The 22,946-nt window shown below is 40.4% G+C and overlaps 2 protein-coding genes across 2 annotated transcripts; one reads left to right on the top strand and one right to left on the bottom strand.

Annotated features, from left to right (window-relative positions):
• Nucleotides 1-9,322: 9,322 nt before the first annotated feature.
• myo1ha (myosin IHa) lies at nucleotides 9,323-17,068 on the top strand. Its single transcript, XM_034870763.1, has 31 exons — nucleotides 9,323-9,445; nucleotides 9,539-9,654; nucleotides 9,763-9,961; nucleotides 10,059-10,139; nucleotides 10,685-10,864; nucleotides 10,959-11,057; nucleotides 11,136-11,252; nucleotides 11,335-11,406; nucleotides 11,518-11,649; nucleotides 11,711-11,778; nucleotides 12,002-12,107; nucleotides 12,236-12,316; nucleotides 12,401-12,492; nucleotides 12,769-12,863; nucleotides 12,969-13,015; nucleotides 13,288-13,368; nucleotides 13,976-14,081; nucleotides 14,169-14,286; nucleotides 14,412-14,525; nucleotides 14,612-14,688; nucleotides 14,771-14,839; nucleotides 14,919-15,003; nucleotides 15,093-15,255; nucleotides 15,345-15,428; nucleotides 15,517-15,610; nucleotides 15,681-15,736; nucleotides 15,841-15,976; nucleotides 16,063-16,133; nucleotides 16,534-16,631; nucleotides 16,712-16,811; nucleotides 16,928-17,068. The coding sequence occupies exons 1-31, from the start codon at nucleotides 9,323-9,325 to the stop codon at nucleotides 16,952-16,954; spliced, it is 3,087 nt and encodes a 1,028-aa protein (XP_034726654.1). The 3' UTR covers nucleotides 16,955-17,068.
• Nucleotides 17,069-17,396: 328 nt separating this feature from the next.
• On the bottom strand, nucleotides 17,397-22,753 carry kctd10 (potassium channel tetramerization domain containing 10). The gene is made up of 7 exons (XM_034870768.1): nucleotides 22,628-22,753; nucleotides 20,822-21,035; nucleotides 20,548-20,717; nucleotides 19,268-19,354; nucleotides 19,108-19,160; nucleotides 18,790-18,985; nucleotides 17,397-18,666 (listed from the first exon to the last, which is right to left on the bottom strand). The coding sequence occupies exons 1-7, from the start codon at nucleotides 22,628-22,630 to the stop codon at nucleotides 18,448-18,450; spliced, it is 942 nt and encodes a 313-aa protein (XP_034726659.1). The 5' UTR covers nucleotides 22,631-22,753; the 3' UTR covers nucleotides 17,397-18,447.
• Nucleotides 22,754-22,946: the final 193 nt, after the last annotated feature.

Genomic DNA, 22,946 nt, shown 5'->3' with positions numbered 1-22,946 from the left:
TAAATTTTCTTTTTAAATCTTTTCACAGTTTTATTGACCAAGGATGAATAATTAATTCATTAATGGAGAAACTACTTGGGAGACTGATCAATGCAGTCCTTTTACAAAAGAAATACAATATAGCAGCACTGTAATCAAAATCATATATGTGAACTGATTTTAGTGATTTTAGTGGATTTCCATTCAACTTTATGGCCATTTTTTTGTTTTGTTTTGTTTTGTGAAGCAACAGTCGGGTGTAAGTTAATTGCATTGTGACCCCTGTAATTGCACAGGATAAGATTGGATAATTTATAACTCCATCACATAACGTAATCCTGCAGTGTGTTGCAACTGACTGATGCACGGCTTAGATCAGGCAGTAACCGGCTGGACTCTGTCTGACCTCTTTAAGTCATGTTAGGTTATGTCACTCAAATACTCACCTACACAAACGGTAATTGGCAGACCTACTGAATGTTTAAACTGACACTTACTCCTAATTCATTTCCAATGAGCATGACTCAGTTGTGTAGCTATCTTTGTGATTTACACTTTTGATCTTGAATTGCAGTCATTAAGTTCAGTCATGACATCATAAGGAAAACACAAGAAAAGGAAGAGTGACTGTGGTCACAAGTGCATCCTAATTTAACTATCTTAACTAGCTCACTGACCAAATGCAGCCTTAGTAGTTAGCTCTAAAATCTGCCCATGAATATATATCCTGATAATATTATCCCCATGCTGACATTTACTGCAGGCATGCACAGCTGGTGGGACAAAATAACAGAAACACCTTGCAAAAACATTAGAATAAAAAACTGTTTGCTTGTTTAAGCCTTAAATGAGGAAAAAAAAGTCCTAGAGGTGTTGGTGTCAGGTCAGTGGTTATTTTGGCAACTGCAGTTTCAGATGTTGCCGATAAAATTGTCAGTCATGAGGATCTAAAATTGTATTTTACTGCTGACTTGACCTCTGGGAACAACTAACCAAGTCAATTGATGGGCCAAAAGCCTACAGTTAAAAAAATTAGCTGGCTGGCTAACACTGGCACATCTACAGACACGTTAATGAACGTGTGCTGTCCTCATAAATAAATAAATGAAATCTACTGGACTTGTGTCAACTGTTTCTCTTTGCCATTGAAGTGTTCTCTTCTTTACTGCATTACATAATGTGCTATGCAATAGAAAAGCAACATAATGAGCTTTTGAAGACTGTTGGGATTTTTTTCTTGTCAGGTGACTTTGTTGTTCTGTCCCTGTTCACTTGTACATGCCTGTAGTAAACATCAGCATAATGGTGATAATAAATAGCCCATCTTAAGTGAGCTACCATGCAAGGTGGGGCTCAGTGTCTTGCCCAAGGACACTTTTGCATGTGGATGGGAGGAGCTGGGGATTGAACCGCCAACCCTGTCATTAGCGGTCAACCTGTTGCTCTCCTTAACCACAGCTGCCCAATACATACTGTACATATGTGGGGATGGCAATGTCTCTGAGAACTTGTCCGTGTGATACATTCAGGAGAGAGCACAAGGACTCAGCTCAGAAACACACAGTGGCAGCCCTTCTCACTCATGCCTGTTCAGGAGTAATGGAGAAACAATGGGATCACCGCCTGAGGGTTGGCCTGTGTTTGTAGCCTGTGTTTTTGTCTTCCACCAAGTATTTACTCAAAACACATCAGCCCCTCTGAGAACGAGGTCAGCTTGCTCCCTCTAATCTCCTCTGCAGGCAGAGACACGGTGTCCCCCCAGAACAACGTGTCACCCAGAGTGACCCTTTGGCCACACGGAGGAAGCTGCTGTCAGCCATGCTTAGCCAAGGCGCAGCATCAGCGACCTGCCAAAGACTTTGTTTTCTCAGTGAAGCTTCAGCATCGGTCAGTCGGAGACGACTTACAACAGGTTTAAGTACACTCACACCTTTACAGAGGCAAGACATGACAAAACATTGATTAAATGTCCCAAAAACATCTGCATAAAGAAATTCATTTAACATTTCATCTTACTGAATGAGTAACATTTACATCTTTATACAGAAGAAGTTTGAAATTGAGCAGGTAAGTCCTCTCAGCTCAACACTGTTGTAGTTATGATATGATAAACTTATATTAGAGACTATGTTTACCAAAATCCCAAACAAAAATTGAAGCAACAATCAATCCCTAGCTGTGTTTAGCCATGTAGACAGGTTTAGCTTAATTCAACGCAGTTTACACACATGCCATTGCATTGCTACTCAATACCTTGTCGCTAAATGGAACTCAGACATCATTCATTTTTGAAGAGAATTAACATAACATGATGCCTAGCCCATGATCACATGTAGAAAAAAAGCTGCCCAAATGTGATTTTTTTTTTTGCTCATGTGTGACTCAGATCTGTGAATGGCACAAATCACAGATAAGATTTTTTGCAATAAGACCTCGGTCTTTAAAGTCATGTCAGAATTCAAGCAAGTTTTATAACACTCACTCACACACTTACCCTGCCTCATTGCCAGCCAATACAACCCATAGTCTGCACGCTTACTCCTCAGGGAGACGGGCCGCATGCACTGAGTAGCTTGCCGCGAGAATTTTGTGAATTTTTGTTGAAAGATGTAAAAGTATCCCTTGAGCCCTTAAAATTTTCAGATCAAATCGGTTACAGTGAAGCCGTTCACATCCCGACCCAACACGGAGACCAGTTTACACTGGAATCTGAATTAAAAAACAATGTGAACAGCCAAACAAAATAACTATATTGGTTAATGCCCTAAGGGTGAACGTATAGTGACTTTTTACTCCAGCACATTTAAGAGAGAGCTGTAGTTATTAGATACTGTTTTATAGAGATTAGGATTTTTAATACAAAAACGCATGATGCATTGTCATCTGTTATACTGTCCAATAATTATACACATCATTTATAATAGGAACATCAACAGAGGCCGTTTTTGTGCATTATTGATACTTTTGATACTTCATGTTTTGCTACACATTTTCTTTTACTTTTATTAAGTAATTATTCAGTAAAAGAAATTAGACGCATGGTTTTTACTTTGGGTGGGGTGTTTTCAAGGTGTCTTATTGAAATCTTACTTAAGTAAAAGATATAAGTAGTTGTTTATCCACTGCCAGACTTAAAAGGTACACGTTTTCAGAGTATTGGTCTGTATTGCAGTATTGGTCACGCAAAAATGCCCCAGCAGGTCTAATACAGCCTTCTCTTTCCTAAAGGTAGGTGACTTCTCCGGACAGACTGACGGACTTGTCAATCCTATTGTCCTGCAGGATCACAGAAAAATGTATCTTCAAGGTTCAGAGAGCTCAATGGTGTTGACCTTTGAGTGACCTGTGTCAACGCTAAAGCCTCTGGTCTATGACAAGGTCAGTCCTTTTCAGTGCCCTAAAGGGTAAAGATAGAGCAAAAGTCCACTTCTTTTTTCTTATCTGATTGAGTGGAAAAGAGCCTCATTTTCAAAAGAGCTCTCAGTAATTTTTTTACATGTCACAGCAGGCACATGATGTCCCATTAGGATGGCACTCAGACACCCCTAAAGTCACGTTGCCATTGATTTATTATTACTTTCAGAGGTTATCCAAGCTGACAAATGTTTTATTCCTGGTGGGTGAGCGGGTATTGGGTAAAGAAGATGTGCAACGATCCAGTGCAATGCAATTAAACATTTAAAAAGTACAGTGCAGACCAATAAAACAAAACAGGATATCCTAATCACAAGAAGGACATAATAATGTTGTATATTTGTACTGTCTCTAAAGCAAAACAGAAATAATATCTAAATAAATGTCTAATGTGGGGTATGGAGTAACCTCACTGACACCAGCATTTTGGGACTGAAACGATGATGGGCCCCGGGCCTCGTTACGCTGCTCTGAAAAATTAGAATAATGCACTATGAAAGAAGGAGAGGAGGAGATGCAAAGAAAGGGACAGGGGAAGAAAGAAGGTCTTTGGGAAAAGAGGAATTAGATAGGAAGAGAGGGAGATATAAAGGGAGGGAAACAGTGAAATGGAGACAAAATGAGAAGGAGAGAAGAAAGAGGGGGCAGTAGTGGTGTGATGTGAGTGTTATCATCAGCTCTCATTCTCAGCATGGAATCTATAATGGGAAAATCAACCTCTCTGACTCCTGTGTAATTGGATTTGCTGAGTCTCGTGCTGAATCAGAGCCCAGTGGGTAGCACAAAGCTTGTTAAGATTGGACAAGCATTGCTGGGCTGCTGGGCCAGGGGGAGAGGTGGGGCGACGGCAGAGGTAGTAACCTTGACAACTTTTCTGGAGTGGAGCGTAAACAATTCAAATGTGTTCAATTGACTGAAAGCTTTCCAAACATTAATCAATCCAGAAACCACAGATAATCTTTCCTCACGTTAAGGTCACCAGAGCAGAGAAAATGGACACCTGTGTTTTGAGGGTGTGTGTTTTGTAATGGTGGTTGCAAGGTGACAGAAGTAAACATTTTTACCCCCACCCAGTCTGTCCCCACAAGACGTAGCTACTTAAAGGCATGGCTATTTTTGTACACAAAAGAAGGCTTCTCAAGAAATAATGTACCAAATCCTCCAATTTAATATAACAGTGGTACCCATTTATGTCTTATTGTTAGATCTGAATGGTATAGAAAACAAGGTCTAGGGTCAGCACTTTCAGTGATTAAGTGAGTCAGTGAGTCAGTAGATTTTGCTCCTTTTGTACTATTGTACCAGCTTCATTTTGAGTGTGTCTCGGGATGGCAATGTTGGGCAGTCAACCACTTTGGTCCTGACTGGTCCAACAACTACTGTACATGTATACGTGGTTCTTAGAGGACAAATCCCACTGACGTTGGTAATCCCCTGACTTTTCCTCTAGCGCCACCATGGCATTGACCTTTCTGTCCTCACTTCTATCTAATGGATTGCCATGTGGTTTATTACCAATTGCCTGCTAAATTTGTGAGATCATGTGTTTGGCCCTGGTTTAAATTTAGACTGGGTGATGCAAAAAGCAACTGAAGACCATCAGTTCCACCATCAGATGGTCAATCTCTTCACACGATTCTGCAGATTCTACTCTGCAGATGACTTGCAACATGTCTCCTTCGCTCATCATCATATGTGGGAAAAAGATACATTCTAGGGTAGGAGAAAAAAAATGCTCTGGGTTGTTTGCATTTCTTTAAACCAATCACAAACGCTGCGATGGTGGCTCCGTGAAATATTCTCTTGTTTTGGTGGAACATTTGCAACCACTTAAAATATTTAATGTAGTTTACTGTTCACACAATACAGTAAAGTGAGGTATTAAAATTATCTGAATACAACTTGATTTTCTCTTATCAATGTACTGCTGTGTGTACTTCGTCCTCAGCAATCCTGCCAATCGGTCCCGAAACATCCCAGCTGGAGAGTAATATTTGCAAATCTTTACAATTATTCACCAAAAAAAACATGCAGGCCAGCCTTGTTGCATGATCCATTTTTTCTTTAAAACCTGCTATTTTCAGTATGTAACTTTAAGTTACATACTTAGTTTTTTTTATGTTTCCCATAACAAAGAGATTGAACTGACTGTCTCCTTTAAGGGGCATGCTTGTGGCCTATGGGTTTAAGGTCCTGACCACAAGTCACCAAATCGCCACGTCCTGGTTCAAGTCTGGCCAAGGACCTTTGTTACCTGTCATTTCCCATCTCTCGTTCCCTTCATTTCCTGTCACTTCTTCATTGTCAACTCTTATAAAGAGAGTCAAGTTGAAAAACAAACCAACAAGAATTATGACTTAGAATTTGAATGATTTCAGATAAACTTGAATTAAAGGTGTTGTCAGTTGATAATTGTTTAAACACCCAAGCAGAAAATGAGGTTATTGCATTTGGCCATCAACCCAGTAGCATTGGACAGAAGCACTAATCATTGGCAGCTCAGACTGCCGCTCAAAACAACAGTGCTAAGTTTGTAATGCATCAATCTAATCAAAGATCAGTAATCAGATCTGGGCTGTGCCAACAGGGAGGAGACTGGTGGCATTTATGCTGTCGGTAGTGATGTAATGGAGCTTAGGGGGATGGCTGGATTGGTGTGGGTTGGATCTTGTTTCTGTATCGTTATGTTACACTCAGCAGAGCAGTAGATACCCAGGTAAGCACTGAGTAATATCCCACTGTCACTCCACCTGCCACGGCATGAATGATTAAGCATCTGGCACAGAGCCCTGAGCCTGGGTCAGGATGATGTGGAGAAACATATGTGCACACAGGCCTCCGCGCAGCAGCAGCACCAACACTAATACTACTGCACACTGGATGAATGAGCTACTAGACAAACCAGGGGAGAGGACAGTAAATGTGATATTTCATTATTAATATAGAAGCTGGACTTTTGCCAACTATCTGTCAACAATCCAGTGTTTACATGTAAACTGATTGTCTCCATGCAAGCGGACACAGGAGGACACGCTTTTCTTGTCTAACTTCTCTGGAGAGATTTTCTTTTCACAGTTTGGATCCTCATTTAAATTCTGCATCTGACAGCAGAACAATACAAATTCAGCAATGCAGGTTTGACTTTTCTTTTGTGTTGTAATTTGTTGCATTTCAAAGCACTTGCTGTAGTTTTTATACCAGGTCATCATATCAGGTACTGTCAAAGAGTTTAAAAGTTGGTACAGAAAGCTTGACAGGTCAGTGTGAATTAACATTCTTTGGGTGGGGTTTTCCAAAGGTATCCAAAGGCTAGAATGATCTGTCCCATTGTAAGTCTTTGGGCTACTAATCGCCACCTCAAAAAAAGGTGATTTTTCTGAAATACACTATTTGGCAAGATGACAAGATAGACCACTGTCAGATATGAGTGTAGAATCTTTCTTCTGGTCAAAATTTCCACCAGAAAGTATATGTTCACATTTCCCAAAATGTTGTGAACTATGGCTTTAAGTTGTTTTTTGGAAAACGGGCCCTGGTCAGCTTAAGTAAAAATATAACCAACACATGAGACAATCGTACAGAACCCTGTTAAACTTTCCTGTTACTTTGTTAATTAATTGCTGTGTCTAAGCAGTAGGCCCCCTCCCTTCATCATCTAAAGCTACCTCACACAGATGAGGTCACTCTGTCTCAGGCAACACTGACACTCTAGACCAGGATGAGGGACCATCTCTTAATTAAAATACTATTGGTTGTGCTCTGAGGTAACAAGGCAATCCACCTGATCTGACAATGGCTTAGTGGAATCATTACATCATCATTCTTTCTGCTGTGCATTTCTTTGGGCTGTCAATTGTTGAATTACATCTACAATTACAACCCAGTGCACTTTGTATTGTATAAAGCTACAAATAACACCAACAAAAGGAGAATGTTTTTTCTATATGGTCAAGCTTTCTTTGACTCTTTTTTTCTTGTGCTACTGGAATGAGAACGCCCATTTGATGTTCAGCCTTTCTAGCACAGTGTCATTAGAACCACTTGGGCATGCTGCAGACAGCTTTCTTTAAAAAGAAATACCTGCACAACACCAAAGGGAACCTGAATGGAAATCAACAGACCTTTAGATTTTGTCAGTGCGCAGAATGAAATCATGAAACATTAGCATTATCATCACCCTTGCATTCATTAATCCTCCCCTTGACAGCAGCTTATCTGTTCATGTTATTACTTGTAATACTGTATGGCAGATCCCTAAGTCACGCTGTCCCAGCATATTGTCTGCTTGTGCTGCTCTGAGAGAAGTTTGTTCCCATGAAGAAAGGGGGTGTCACAGATACCCTACATCAGCACCACTACCATCACATCGCCAGATTGATTCTGACGTCCAAAAAAGGGTTCCTTCAATGATATTGTTCACCTGTCTCATTGGCTTAAAGTGGGTGGGTGGGTGTTGGGGGGGGGGAGGCTAAGGGAAGGGGGTCGGGTGAGGGTTATATTGGTGGGGACACGGGGTGAGGGGTATTGTTGAGGAGAGGGGTGAGAGAATTGGGGGTGTGGGCTGACAGGTGGAAAAAACCCTCTCATCTGACTAGCCTCCTCTATCCTTCCATGGGCCCCTGTGTGAGCAAAGTAATGAAGTCCAAATTACAACACAGCATTGCTAAGAACAAACCTCTATTGTTCGCCCTCTGGGCACACTAAATGAGTGTCACAGCAAGCAGCGGGGCACAGACCGTTACTGCACTATTTAGTCTGTCCCGTTGTCTCAAGACGGCCCCGTTTCAGAAGTTCTCAGATCAGACAAATACTGCTCCCATCCTCCCCCCTCCTTTGCCTTCACCCTTCCTCTGTACAGCCAACCCCTCCCCAACTCCTCACCCCAAAATAGGCCAAATCTCCTCTATTGTGTTTCGACTGCCTAGTGTGAAATTCACTGTGACGTTAAATGTTTTCTAATGAATAATTACTGAATGGATATGCAGGGGGAATATGTGTAATGGATTGTAGACTGCATTTTAAAGACGTCTTTTTTGTCTCTGCTCTGTGGTATTTACAGGACAAAAACACTTGGCCTTTCTCAGAAGAAATGAGGGCCATAGGCGGAGGATAGAGGCAGGGGAGGAGGGGGGACGGAGGGCTTTGTGTCAATTAGATCCAATGGATTATCTTTTTTAATGTTTTTACAGAGAGAGTTGAGAATCAAAGGACTTCTGCTTCCAAAGGAGGGAAAGAAAAAAATACAAAACCAACAAAAGCTGTGAAAACCTTTGGTCTTAGTGTTGGTGCTGAGAATGCAAAACAGATTGGTGGAATTTTTCCCACTATGCCTCTTAAATGTGCCGCTGGTTTGGGCTCCCCATGTCCATTTGCACAGTGTGTTGTGTTGGTTTGTCAGCTCTAGTGAACTACGGGCTGCCAGCCAAGGTCTCTGTGTGCTGTGTAGCGATCATTAGCTTCTGTCTGTTCGTCTGCACAATCACAGAGCTTTGCTTCAAAGACACATAGGACCTCTAGACCTCTTATTTCAATAGAACTAACAGGGACCATGTTTGTGCTTTTCTGGTGCTTTTTTTCAGCTCCGTCCTTCCCCATGGAGCCATTTATACAAACATGCATTCATCGTGCCGCATTTGTCAAAATACATGGCTGAGAATTCTGAATATCATTGTTGTGCAAGTAAAAAGTGAACCACTTGTTATTGTTACCTCAGCGGAGTTTGCTTCTTCTAAAATTAAGAGTAAATAATAAATAGACTAAGGTGCTGTGAAAATATGAACCTGTAATACGTTGTAGAAACAAAGAAATCCTCATTTTAGGTTGCTATACACCAACAATTTCGACTTTTGAAAGTTGTTTCCGCTGCTCTTAGGTTGTGCATATGGCTTCCTTATGGTTAATACAACTTGTTGCACAGGGTCAGCTGGACATGGAGGGCGCCCTGACTGCCAGAGACCGGGTTGGAATCCAGGATTTTGTCCTCTTGGATGAAACCACAGAGGCAGCCTTCCTCAGTAACCTTAAGAAACGTTTTAGCAAAGATCTCATCTATGTGAGTCTTGGAAAAGACTTTTCAAAAGCTTGTTGTCAACAAGTACATATGCATCTGAACAACTAATATGAGCATTTAACCTCATTCCTTTAGACCTATATTGGAACATTGCTAGTGTCTGTGAATCCGTACAAAGAGCTGGACATCTACAATAGGAAACAGATGGATCTCTACATGGGTGTCAACTTTTTTGAGCTTCCACCTCACATGTGAGTGTATAATCTGTGTGAAAACTATGAATATTTGTGCATGTGTGTGTGTGTCAAGTGTTCATAGGTTCATCTGTGAAATGTTGTGATTGCTCTGCATCCCTACAGCTACGCCTTGGCAGACAATGCCTACCACACCATGCTGACAGAGTTTAACAATCACTTCATCCTCATCTCTGGAGAGAGTGGAGCAGGGAAGACGGAGGCCTCCAAGAAGATTCTGCAGTATTATGCTGTCAGCTGTCCGAGCACCACTCTGCTAAACACCGTCAGGGACAAAATGCTCATGTCTAACCCTGTCCTCGAGGTCTGACTGTTACTTATGTTACGTCATTGTAATGAAATACCAAACAGCATGTCATGCTAACATTATTTATTTAATGTGGTTTGGTCTTTCCCCACAGGCTTTCGGCAATGCCAAAACACTGAAAAATAACAACTCAAGTCGGTTTGGGAAGTACATGGACATTCAGTTTGACAGCCAGGTAAGAATCAAGAGACAGATTCACAGAAGGGCTTCCAAGAAATATACAAAGAAATTATTATTAAGAAAGAAAAAAAACAAGAAAATCTATGAGAAGTCTAGGTATAGTTCTCCTGTTTTATAAGCAGCAGTACTCTCATGCACCCTATCGTACTTCCATCCCAAAATTAGGGGGGAAAGTTAACAAGGTGCATTCACGGTATGTACGTTAACTTGGGGTGGTTGAAATATGTCAAATAAAACTGACAAGCTAATATATAATGAAGGGTTTTAAATGTATTTGTTAAAATGTTTGTAAAAATCTATTAGATGCCTTAAAAAGGAACAAAAGGGCAATTTTTAGAACTGAAGGAATAATTTGTTCATCTAAGCCAATTTAAAATGACAGGAGAAAGTTAATAGTCCTTTTATAAGACAAAGAAAAAATCGCTATCAAGAGGAAGATATTTTATCCTTAGTGGATTTTTTAACTCTGTCTAGTGGACCATAGGTTGTATTTTTCTGCAAGCTGTAGAGGTGCTGTCTTTAGGGTCATGATGCCCATAGGGGGATGCTGTCGGAGGGCATATCCTGAACTACTTGCTGGAGAAGTCGAGGGTTGTGCATCAAAATCACGGGGAGAGAAACTTCCACATCTTCTACCAGCTAGTGGAGGGAGGAGAGGAGGACCTACTGCACCAGCTGGGCCTGGAGAGAGACTGCCAGCATTACAATTACCTAACCCAAGTAAATGTAACCAAGTCATCCTGTTTTAATACAAATCGATTTGTAAGACAACAGCAGACTGAAAATCTGTTGCTGTGTTTGCTGTTTCTGTCAGGGAGAGTGTGCCATTGTGTCTTCCAATAATGACAGAAATGACTGGAAAACAGTCAAAAACGCACTTCAAATCATCAACATTGATGAGATTAACACTACTGTAAGTTGGATGCTGATTCAAACCACTCGCTCTTCTCTCCTAGTTTTGCATTGCCTAATGAAGTTTCATTCTGTGCAGCACTTGTTTGGGACCGTTGCAAGCGTTCTCCACTTGGGGAATGTTCAGTTTGACTCCGACAGTAAAGGCCATGCCCTCCTGAACAGCAACAACGCAGAGCTGCGCTGGGTCTCAAATGTAAGAAAATAGAAAAAAAAGTATTTTTATATCCAGGATTACTACATAAAGTTAAATGATAAACTCCCTTTTTTTCTTACAGTTACTAGGAGTTGATGCTCACCGTCTCCAAGAGGGACTCACATACAGGAAGATTGAAGCCCAAAAAGATCAGGTGCACCATGTTAAATTGTCCTTTAGTTTTATTGATGATGAGGTCATGTTTCTATTTAAACTTCCACTGTAGTGGTTGAAATGTAGCTATGATTTTGTCTCACTGTGAAAGGTCCTTAGCCCATTCACCATTGATCATGCCATCTATGCCAGGGATGCCCTGGCCAAAGCCATCTATGGAAAGACCTTCACCTGGCTGGTCAACAGGATCAACGAGTCCATAGAGAACAAGGTGAGGAGAAAGGTGTGTGAAAAATTCCAGCCACTGACGATGAGTATGTACACAATTAATACTGTTTTCCCAGGACTCTTCAAGGAAGACTGTAATAGGGCTTTTGGACATTTATGGATTTGAGGTTTTCTATGTTAACAGGTAGGCAAAAAATCCTTTCCTATTCTAACATCCTGGCACTGCTTTGAATATGCTTGACACCCTCATGAAGACTGTTTTTAAGATGTTTTTTTTAACCAAGAGCAGCTGAAATTTGCATCGAACATTCCACAAAGCGCATTGGGAAAACTGCAAATTCTTGAGTGATTCTGTGGGGAGGATTTCTTAATGAGCCTGACCTGTTTGTCACAACCCATTTCTTCAGTTTTGAGCAGTTCTGTATAAACTACTGCAACGAGAAGCTGCAGCAGCTCTTTATCCAGTTGACGCTCAAGGCTGAGCAGGAGGAATATCAAGCAGAAGACATTGAGGTAAACCTGGGATGAATAACAAATCAATGACAATTAATTGCACTACACTGTTTACACTCACTGGTGTTGAATGCATACAACAGCAGCATCTGAATGTATGAATGCATCTGTTTTATGATTCCCCCCAGTGGGAGCCAGTCCAATTCTTCAACAACAAGATCATCTGTGACCTGGTTGAGGAGAAACACAGAGGGATCATATCAATATTGGTGTGTATTTACTGGAGTAGAACAGTATAATTTGAACGAACAGTGAAGATGACGTGTTATCTTGTGTTGATAATAATCGTGCAGGATGAGGAGTGTCTAAGACCTGGAGATGCCACAGACCTCACCTTCCTGGAGAGACTGGAAGAAAAGATGGGAAATCATCCTCACTTTGTCACGTTAGTCAAATCTTTAACCTTGTTTCACAATTAGGGAGGTTGGCATGGAGTTGCACATTTGGTTATAAACCACTTGTTTTGATTAAATAGGACATCCAGCTAAAGAATATTGTGTAATTCAAAGCTTCTCCTCAAAACTAAAGTCTAACTCCATTAAAAAGTTTTGTTCACCGATGTCTTGTGATTGAGCCGACAGGCTCCAATAGAGACGGAGGATTAGGATCGGGCTGTAAAGCCTCTTCATCTCTCTGTCTCTCTGCACCTCTTTCACTGCAGGCACAAACTGGCTGACAAAACGACACGCAAGACTCTGGAGAGGGGAGATTTCCGTCTCTTGCATTATGCCGGAGAGGTCACCTACTGCGTTGTGGGTAAAAGAAACCACAATGTCAGACCCTGTTACTCAAACATCTAAACCTTTTTTTCTTCTTTTTTTTTTTCAACTGACAGCGTTTTGCTTTTGTGTGACAATCTAGGTTTCGTGGACAAAAACAATGACCTGTTATATAAAAGCATAAGAGATGTAAGTCTGCATATCAACATTTTATATTGTAGGGAACTCTTTCAATTGATCCCTAATTAATTACTTAATTAATATCAGTAATGTGGAGTTAGAGTAACGAATCCAAACTTAATTACTGCACAAGTGGACCCAATCACGTTACTGAGGGCTCTGTTCCAGCACTTCTTACACTGCAAAAATGAGCAGTGTTATTAGTTCCACCTGTGTGTGACAAGTGTGAGGAAAGTCTACTCAACTTTAGTTTCTTTGTGTGTTATCCCACCTTCTCATAGCTGATTTGCCAGTCTAAAAATGCTATTGTCCGAGAATGCTTCTCCACAATGGATCCAGACAGCAGGCGAAGACCAGAAACAGTGAGTTCTCACACCATGTTGGACCTTCCACATCTTTTAACACATGTATTACCATGAAGTTGATGTTATGTGTTATCAGTGGTGTGCTGTGACTCAGTTAAAAGTCATGGACAGTCATTCATTTTCTGGCCATTATCTAGAGTGGTATATACAGTTTTCCTTTCCACAATGAAATTTGCAAGCACCCAAAATACTTTCTATTGATGCATCATTTTGACCTACAAGATATATGTACAGTTATATGTATGTGTATATATATATATACAGACAAAAATGTCAGCTTAAATCTGCAACCAGGAAATTACACAATACAAACTATCAGCCATTATCACATTGACAATGTGCTATTCACATATGCAACACTTAATGTACTAAAGAAAGGACTGTAGTCCATACAGGACATGTGAGGTACACTTTCAACGAGAAAAAACATACACAATGTAGATCATAAGTGAGAAGAAACAAACCAGTAAGTGGTCTAGAAAGAGTGAACACTGAGACAAAAGCAGGTAATTTTTGCTCTGTCAACAGCAGTCTGACATCAATAAGCCATATGTATGTGACAGATGAACTGTTGGGGATTACGACCATTGTGTTGTGTCTGTAGGTGGCGACCCAGTTTAAGAGCAGCCTGCTGAAGCTGACAGAGATCCTCATGGCTAAAGAGGCCTGGTACATACGCTGTTTAAAATCCAATGAGTCCAAGCAGCCAGGTACTTGAATAATAGAATATAGATTAAGCTATTTTCTTAACAGGATGGAAATTTGAGTTGATTCTCGCCTCTCTCACACAAACACAGGTCAATTTGACGAAGCTCTGATTAGGCACCAGGTGAAATACCTGGGCCTGATGGAGCACCTCAGAGTCAGACGAGCTGGGTTTGCATACAGACGCAAATATGAGGTATTCTTAAAGAGGTATGAAGGACAACAGCTCAGACCTTACACCTTATTTGCCTTTTTTTCATTAAACCCTCAGTTTGGCCAAGTACTCTCCGGTGCATTTTAAACATGCTGAGTGGGTTGTTTGCTGCATCTTGCAGATATAAACCCCTGTGCCCAGACACCTGGCCTCACTGGAGAGGAGTGCCTGCTGATGGAGTAGAAGTACTGGTTCAACATCTGGGGTATCTGCCAAATGAGTACAAAATGGGACGGTGAGGACAGTACTACCTACATACAACTCAGCGTGTGCACTCTAAAGAGTAGCCAAAAAACGTTTGTATTGCTTCCTTTGTTATAGTACCAAAATATTCATCCGTCATCCAAGGACACTTTTTGCCACAGAGGATGCTTTTGAGAAATGTAAACATGAATTGGGTGAGTGCAAATCTAGTGTGATTCATTCTTAGTCATTAATTGTAGTTGCACAGTGATTTAATGTAATGCTCTGAATTTGCAGCGACAAAGCTCCAAGCCAAATACAAAGGATACAAAGCAAAGGGAGAATTCAAAAAACAGAAAGAAGCTGGTAAATGCCACAATGTATGATTTTTGTGTTATATGAGTTTGAGGAAATTACACACCTTTTTTTTTTTTTATATCCTCAGCCACTAAGATTGAAACCTGCTGGAGAGGAGTGCAGGCTAGAAAGGAGAGAGATAAGAGAGCCTGGGCTGTAAAAGTCATCAAGAAGTAAGAAAAAAGACGGAATATCATTACACAGCTCCTCCCAAGCTTACTGTCCCATTTTCATTGATAAATTATTTTACAATCATTTTTAGATTCATCAAAGGTTACATGACCAGAGGGCAAGCAAAAAGCACAGATAACTCGGAGTACCTGGCCTTTGTGAGACAAAATTACTTGAACAGGCTCAAAGGCAACCTGCCAAAGACAGTTCTGGACAAAACCACCTGGCAAACTCCACCTGCTGTGCTGACAGAGGTACAATGATTAACAAACGTCTTTGTAAAATTGATTACATTCAAGCTTTGCTTTTATTTAGACCCTGTGCATGTTTTTGTTCTCGTCAGACATCAGAGATACTGCGTAAGCTTTACTACCGTCTTATGGTGCGGAAGTATGTTAGAGGACTCACACCCCAGAAAAAAGCTCAGGTAACACACATTAAAACACATTAGAAAATACTTCATCATCATATTCTCTCTGTTGCAGTGATCCGCTTTATATTTGTTGTCCCTTCAGTTTCAACTGAAGCTTCTTACCAGCTCTATCTTCAAAGCCAAAAAGGATAGTTATCCACAGAGTGTCGCTCAGCCTTTTGTGGACACCAGAATCAGTAAGTATCAGATACATTCATATAATACCCTTTTTCTTTTCATCACTTTCACATCACATGATATCTCCAGGTGAACAGGACATAAACATGAGGGTTCTCCAGATGATTCGCAATGAGCACATTAAGGTAATAAAATACCATTATGCACCCAGGCGAAATGCAAAAATCACATCAGACCTCCCCCCCCCCCCCCCCCCCCCCCCTTGACTGTTTTGTATTCTGTGTTGTAGTACAGTGTACCGGTGATTAAATATGACAGGAATGGTTTCAAACCAAGACCACGACAGCTCATCCTCACTATGACAGCTGCCTATGTGATAGAGGAAGCCAAGATCAAACAGAGAGTTCTGTATACCTCTCTCAAAGGTCAGGACAATGTAATAATACATATTTCACCATTAGATGATGTTTTCGTGTTGGGCTAAAAGTGTCTGCAATTTTACTCATTGCAGGAATTTCAGTCAGTAACTTGACTGATGGCATGATTGTATTCCACATAACATGTGAGGACCGCAAACAGAAGGTATGTGGATATGTAACATGCAGGAGACATGTGTAGCAGGAGATAGGTTGGCTCGTCGGAATTCCTCTTTTTCACCTGGGCCATGAACATGGCACTGGGAAAGTTGTTTAGTGTAAATTGAAATGCTGTATATGGCAGAACAAATCAAAACTGTATCAAGTTTTTGGATGGTCTACTTCAAGTACAAATTACCAGAGATAAAGAGAGAACGTCCTTCAGTCACTCAACTTAAACTTGTTGAAAGGAAGCAAAAAAAAAAAAAAAGATAAGTAATCTGTTGAATCATACAGCTCACTTACACAGAAGATTTTCAGGTAGAAGCTTCTTAAATCCACATACAAAACATCATTTTGTATGTGGTTCCATTCATTGATTGTGTAATATGTTGTGACTGTTTCAGGGGGATCTTGTAATGCAGTGCGACCACTTGTTTGAGCTTTTGACCAAACTCGCTGTCATTGCTAACAAACAGAATGCAATTAAAGTGGTTCAGGGCAGGTAAGTCTGTTTCAGAAACAGTCAAAGAGTCCGGATGTGATATGTGCTTCGATCTAAAACTCTTGATTATCCATTCTCAGCATTAAGATTGAAATCCAGGCAGGTAAAGAGAATGCAGTGGACTTCAGCACTGGACAGGAACCCATGGTTTACAAGGCCAAGAACGGACATCTCATGGTGGTGAGATGAGTGCTATGACGAAGAGTGTGCCTCCTGGGGTGTTACATTATGCTCTGCTCTAAAATGAATCAGCAGACAAAGGGATACAACATGACTCAAGCTGTTTGTCACTGCAGGTTGCCACTCGGGCTCGGACACGGTAACGTGTGTGGGGTTGAGGAGACACACAAGAAGCCCCTGCATATTTCATCAGGAGACCCCAAAGAAGAGAGCAACGTGTATTAAAGAAACACACCTGACGAGAAGAGAAGTCCAGGATAAGCTTGCTACAGCAACACGTTTCAGATGTGCAAATATTGGTCAATGATGAACTTTGCTTTTCTACCAAAGAATAGTAACCTCTCATGAGAGGCTAAGGGTTTAACATAAATTTGTGTTTGAGGATTTGCCTCTGCTGATTTGATCACTACAGTTCAAAGCAAAGTCTGAAACTGCAAATCTACGAAACTATTTTAATGGTACAGGACAAATTACTCAAAAGGCTTAAAAGAATGTGCAATTCTGATTATTAAAATGAAGCCATATGTATGATCATTTTGTATTTTCACTGATAATGGGAATATGCAAATTGAAAACAGAAGAAAAGAATGTTTGTAGAAATTTATTTGTGATAAAGTATGTATAAATATAAAACATACATATATGTTCACTTTTGTACAACAGCCCTACAAGTACTGTGATTGTTAGACATATTTCAACTAAAACCTAGTGTGTGCAGACAGTACATTCTCTGATTAATGCGGCAATGGACAGGTCTAATTTCTCTCTGTGTTAAAATCTTGTAGACAGAACTCCCTTCCTGCCAGCGAGCTCTCCAGTTACAGTCATTCACTTCAGCATCCATCACTAAATCACCCCAGTACATTAACACCTCATGCCACTTCTCAAGTTCCCTTCACTGAAAATAATGATCATTTAGTGGAGTGAAGGGAAAACGCATAAATGCTAAAACTAAGTATAGCAAAAGCACTACAGTGACATTTTGCATCCACTTGTGATATCTTAACTGAATCAAAATCTTAATAAAATTGAAAAAGGTTTAATTGCCATTATCTGCAGGCTACAAAATAGCCTTGGTAACATCTTCTCAGAGTAAAATAGTGCCACCATGTGGCCCCACTGTGTGAAACAGGCCGGTTATCCACTGATGAGCTTACAGTGGACCCGTCAGAACCACATTAAGGAGAAGCAAAAATATTAACCATTTATCTTTAGCTGCTTACATGACATAATTCTAGTTCTCCTGGATGCACTGCGCCAATGCTCTTAATACTCTTTGATTTCACACACTCCGGTAAACTATGGTCAACTGCAGTGCTGAATGCAAACAACAATGTCCATGGGCTTTTTCACACTAGCAGTCACAGTAATAGAAGTAATGACTAACAAATGGAGAACAAAACACTACTGCTTGTCAGACCCCACAACAAAGATGAAACACAAACAAACACTAAATCACGTCACCACTACACACCGTTGTATGACACTCTTCTTATAGCACTCTCCGAGAGGAAAAGCTGGTTTGATGAGAGTGGGGGGAGAGAGACAGAGAGGCGCTGGGTGACGTAAGGCACAAGCGTGGTGTAAAGACTGTCCAGGGTCAGAGACACAGGCTGACGGGTCAAAAAGAGAAAGGTCACTGGTGGTGGTGTGTGCGGTCATCAGGTCGTTTGATATGAATCCTACGAACTCGCTCAATTCGATCTCTCTCGTCGTCCTCATCCAGATGATGAGATCGTCCTGCAGCGCCGCCTGTTGCTTCCAGCAGGGCATTGTCTGGACCCCGCCCATCATGGGACTCGTACAGGAGGATGTTGAGGGTCTCCTCATAGATCCGTGCCTCAGGGAACTCCACCTAGCAGAGAAGAAGAGTGTTGCACAAGAGATTAAAGAGATACTTAACCAACATACTGTAGCTATATGCTTAAAACAGAGCAAAGAACTCTTCAGAGTGGGAATATTACGAATACACATTTACCTTTGTTTGTTTCTTTTCTGTGGCATAAACAATAGAGGTGCAGCACACTTCGGCAATTTTACGCCCCTGGCCATAAAATGACCAACAACAGATCTCATCCCCAATCACATCTTTGATAAAGAGTACCCGACCGTTGAAGCGTAATGACAGCTTATCAAACAGTTCAATATTTTTCAGCATGTTGTCATCAGAATTGCTGGAGGGCAAAAAAAATTACAAGAAGGTCATTTATTAAGACAACATTTATGATTTCACCACATTATGTTCCTTCTTTATTTGGACATGCTAGCTTCTGATATCAGTAGAAGAGGGACTCACCTGGTGTATGAATACTTGTTGTTGCTTCGGTTATACAGCAGTTTGACAGTAGGCTGGGAAGAGACAAAAGTTTGTATTTTGAAAGAACAATCTAAAAGCCAATTTGTCTTGATATTGAACATTAGAAGTACAGCACATTATCAACAACAACATAACCTACCTTATTCGAGGTTGCAATGAGCTTCTGCTCTTCCTTAGATGATGTCATCAGAGGAACTTTACAAAGGGGTTCATACGATTCTTTGTTCTGGAGGAAAAAAATAATTGAACTATTGTTTAATTTAAAAAGTTACACTTGCAAAACTGGAAGATTCGGTATATACTAAGAGGAAGGATGCCACCTGGTGGAACAGGGTAGCTAAGAGGATGAAGGATATGAAGGATTGATACAACAAAAAGTACAACATATTTACCTGTAACTATGTACATTTGATTTTCTTACCAATGAATACATTTTAACATTCAGAATAAGCAGATAAATGCCTCGCAGATATTAAAACCTGAATGCAAGCTAACTTCCTCAAACTCAACAATAAGAAATATGATATCCTCGTCGTTGGCCCCAAATCTCTCAACAAATCCTGCCATAATGGTTCCACTGTTCCTGCTTCCACACACACAGACACACACACACACACACACACACACACACACACACACATCCATAACATTAATGTCATCTGTGATCAAACACTTTTCTTTTAAATGCCACATTAACCTTATTCCATAAACTGTCTTCTTCTATCTCAGAAACATTGCCCTTCTTCACCCCACCCTCTACTTCTTAGCTGCTGAAATGCTCATCCTCATCACTTTACGACTGGATTACTGCAACAGTATTCTGTATTGACCAATATCCTCAACAAGCTGCAATAAATGCTAAACTCAGCTACCTGTCTGCTCACCCATCCCCTACCGGAGATCACATCTCCCGAGTCCAGAAACCTCCACTGACTCCCCATTCAACAAAGAATCCAGTTACAAAGTCTCATCACTTACAGAGCCCTCCACAACCTCCCCCCCTCCTACCTCACTGACCTCCTGCACAGACATGCTGCTACAAACCCAGATCCACTGACATTCTCCTTCCCTCCCCTCTTTCAAAACCAGACTATTTAACTTTCTCATCTATGATGTTTGTTATTATTTCTCATTGTTGTGGTTGTATTTTTACAGTTTTTGACTGTTGCCGTCTTTGTTTTATCGAAAGTGCCCCCGAGCACTTCTGTGGCGCTATATAAAATAAATGCATTGTTAATTTTAGAATATTTTTAAGAAAAACAAACAAAAACATTACTGGACAAAGTTGGTCTGATATAAAGTGCAGTAAACTGAAATTGAACCTTTAATGATTCTGTGTAGTTCATTCAACAACCATTCTGATGGTAGCTGAAGTGTATATTGCCCTGCCTAACTGACAGTCCTCTGTGCCGACGGTACCTGCAAGGCAGCTGTGCATTCATCAGCTAGGCCTTGGACAAGGTAATACTTGGCCTCAGCGAGCAGTTCCTCTGTTTCTCGTCGGCTGTCTGGGAGCGGCACCGCCCCGTCTCTAAGGTAGTTAAGGATTGTTCCAAAATGTTTCCCACAGCGATCAATCAAGATCCAACCTACGGATACAAAATGGTGAAATATTAGTTAGTATTAGATCACAGTCAGCACATGGCTGGCACAACACCTACATAGAATTTAAAAATGTTCACCAACAGCTCACCTTCACTGTCTGTGAGGACCTCCATCCTGCCACTGAACATGGCTTTGAGCATTGTGTCCTGTTTGGTTAGTGTTTGCATTGTAGTGTAGTAGAGAGCCCCACCCACATTTAACTTCACATATTTAGAGCTGGGGCTGGAGCCCTTGAAGGATGTAGTCCGGGTTGTAGCTGCTGGCACTGCCGAGCTCACCACACTCTCTCCTGACATCTCTTCCTGGGACAGAACAAGGTGAAAACATAGAGTGAGACCTCAGTCAAGGCTGGTGTGTCACTGGACTAGCTTGGTTTAAGTTAGTGAGTGGAAATAGTTAGAGTATTAACACACAAGTCTATTTAAATGTAGCTATAGAGCTGGGCAATATGGAGAAAATCAAATACCACGATATTTTGGACAAAATACCTCGACATCGATACAACAATATTCAAGTGTTGACTATTGGTGCTTTCACAAAATATTTACACAATCACATTTTTGATAAATAATCATCTGTAATGTGGATATGATGACCAAGTGGGGAAAGGCAAACACTAGAACACTTAACAGTTTGGTAAGTTCAGAAATGTACTATAATGCAGCCTTTAAAACCAGCAAAAGACTACACTTGCCATTGCAATACTACGATGATATCTAGTCTTGTGTCACAATATCGATATATTGCCCAGCTCTATGTAGATAGTTATTTTTTAAAGTATAAGACTGGTGTTATTCTCTATCTTTTGACCATATCCAGAAGTGTATTATTCCATCTCTCAATATTTTCTGACTTCTCTAACCACCTGCGACACTCAGCCCCAAGAACATTTGTTGTAACTGAAGATGCCATTATTTTATATCTGCTCACAAATAGTTTTATCATCATTTTAATCTAGGTGCAAGTATTTTTGCCAGCAGGGGAGTGTATTTGGGATTGACTTGGATTAGATGTGTCCATGTTCATTGTGATGAAGGAACATGTTTTACCTATACGTTTTTAAAGGCATCAACAGAGGTTTATGGCTCAGCGGAAAAACTATATCAGGCTTTTGCAATGCAGTTGGTAATCAATTCATGGTTGGTAGTGTTTTGAAATGTGTTGAAGTTGATAAAAATGTATAGCATATCCCCATTTAAATCGTTTAATCTCCAAAATTACTGCAATGAATGTAGTTACTCAAGTAACGTTGTTTTATTTCTGACGCTGGACTCTTGATACTTCAGAGTTTTATCAAGACTTTTCCGACAACGAAAATAAACTACAAGTCCCGAAGGCTGACGCAATTGTCATTTAATATAATGTGTTTTAGTGGCAACATTATACGTTCAATAAGCTTTAATAAAACGCGTATTTGCAAAATGTCGATGGGAAACTTGAAAAACTCTCCATGTCCTGGGGTCTTTCATACTGTTAGTACAATTTGAGGAGACATTTCTCTTTTAATTATGGCTGCCGTATTAAAGCTTAACGTTAAACAGGACAGGGACAAATCAAAGACAGCACTAGACTCTTACTGTGCGGCTGCTATCCTTTTTCCAAATGCCATTAATACGCGTTATTACGTTTGTACGACTGTCCACCGATTGTTTCTCGGTGTAGGGTAAAACACTGATCCAGTAGGTAGTAATTTGATTTTAGTCCACACCGCTATAATGTTAGCTTGTTAGCTAGCTAGTTAGCATCAATTAAAGTTACCTAACGTTATATTACAATACAAACAGCAAAATATAACGTTACACATATTATGACACTGCCTTTAAAAATTTCTATCTTTATATAACGTTTGTAATGTGTTTGTTATTGGTCTTTGATCAAACATAAGTATATTTACCATAGAACCCGCAGCAGACTTTATAATTGTAGCTTGCTAACGTCAGTCAGCTAACACCCACTTCCTTCCGGTCCAACGCTGCGCAGTTATAAACATGACGCCAACGTTTTTCTGCTCTGTTTTTAAAGGGACCGTTAACATTATTTTGTTGAACGTTACAAAGTGTTGTACAAAATGAGTTAAAATAATAGACTGTATATTAAGAGTTTATGTGTAAAATGAGAAGTAACAATTAAAACACACTTCAGCCCACTTTCTGTCCTACTTCTTTTAGTTAACATATTGAAAAACAGATTTAATTACACTAGCTAGTCTTATT

Source organism: Etheostoma cragini, chromosome 5 (genome assembly GCF_013103735.1).
Source record: "Etheostoma cragini isolate CJK2018 chromosome 5, CSU_Ecrag_1.0, whole genome shotgun sequence".
Lineage (NCBI taxonomy): Eukaryota > Metazoa > Chordata > Actinopteri > Perciformes > Percidae > Etheostoma > Etheostoma cragini.
Note: the sequence above shows the minus strand (reverse complement) of the source record. Positions and strands in the feature narration are given on the sequence as shown.

Bases quoted from the DNA above. Each gene is read 5' to 3' on its own strand.
- myo1ha (XM_034870763.1), top strand. From the start codon at position 9,323: ATGGAGGGCGCCCTGACTGCCAGAGACCGGGTTGGAATCCAGGATTTT. The intron at 12,864-12,968 runs GTAAAAGAAACC...GTGACAATCTAG, and splicing joins GGTCACCTACTGCGTTGTGG to GTTTCGTGGACAAAAACAAT. The intron at 14,287-14,411 runs GTATGAAGGACA...TGCATCTTGCAG, and splicing joins TATGAGGTATTCTTAAAGAG to ATATAAACCCCTGTGCCCAG.
- kctd10 (XM_034870768.1), bottom strand. The intron at 20,718-20,821 runs GTGAGCTGTTGG...TTGTATCCGTAG, and splicing joins GGTCCTCACAGACAGTGAAG to GTTGGATCTTGATTGATCGC. The intron at 18,986-19,107 runs GTGAGTCCCTCT...TTTGCCCTCCAG, and splicing joins AACAAGTATTCATACACCAG to CAATTCTGATGACAACATGC.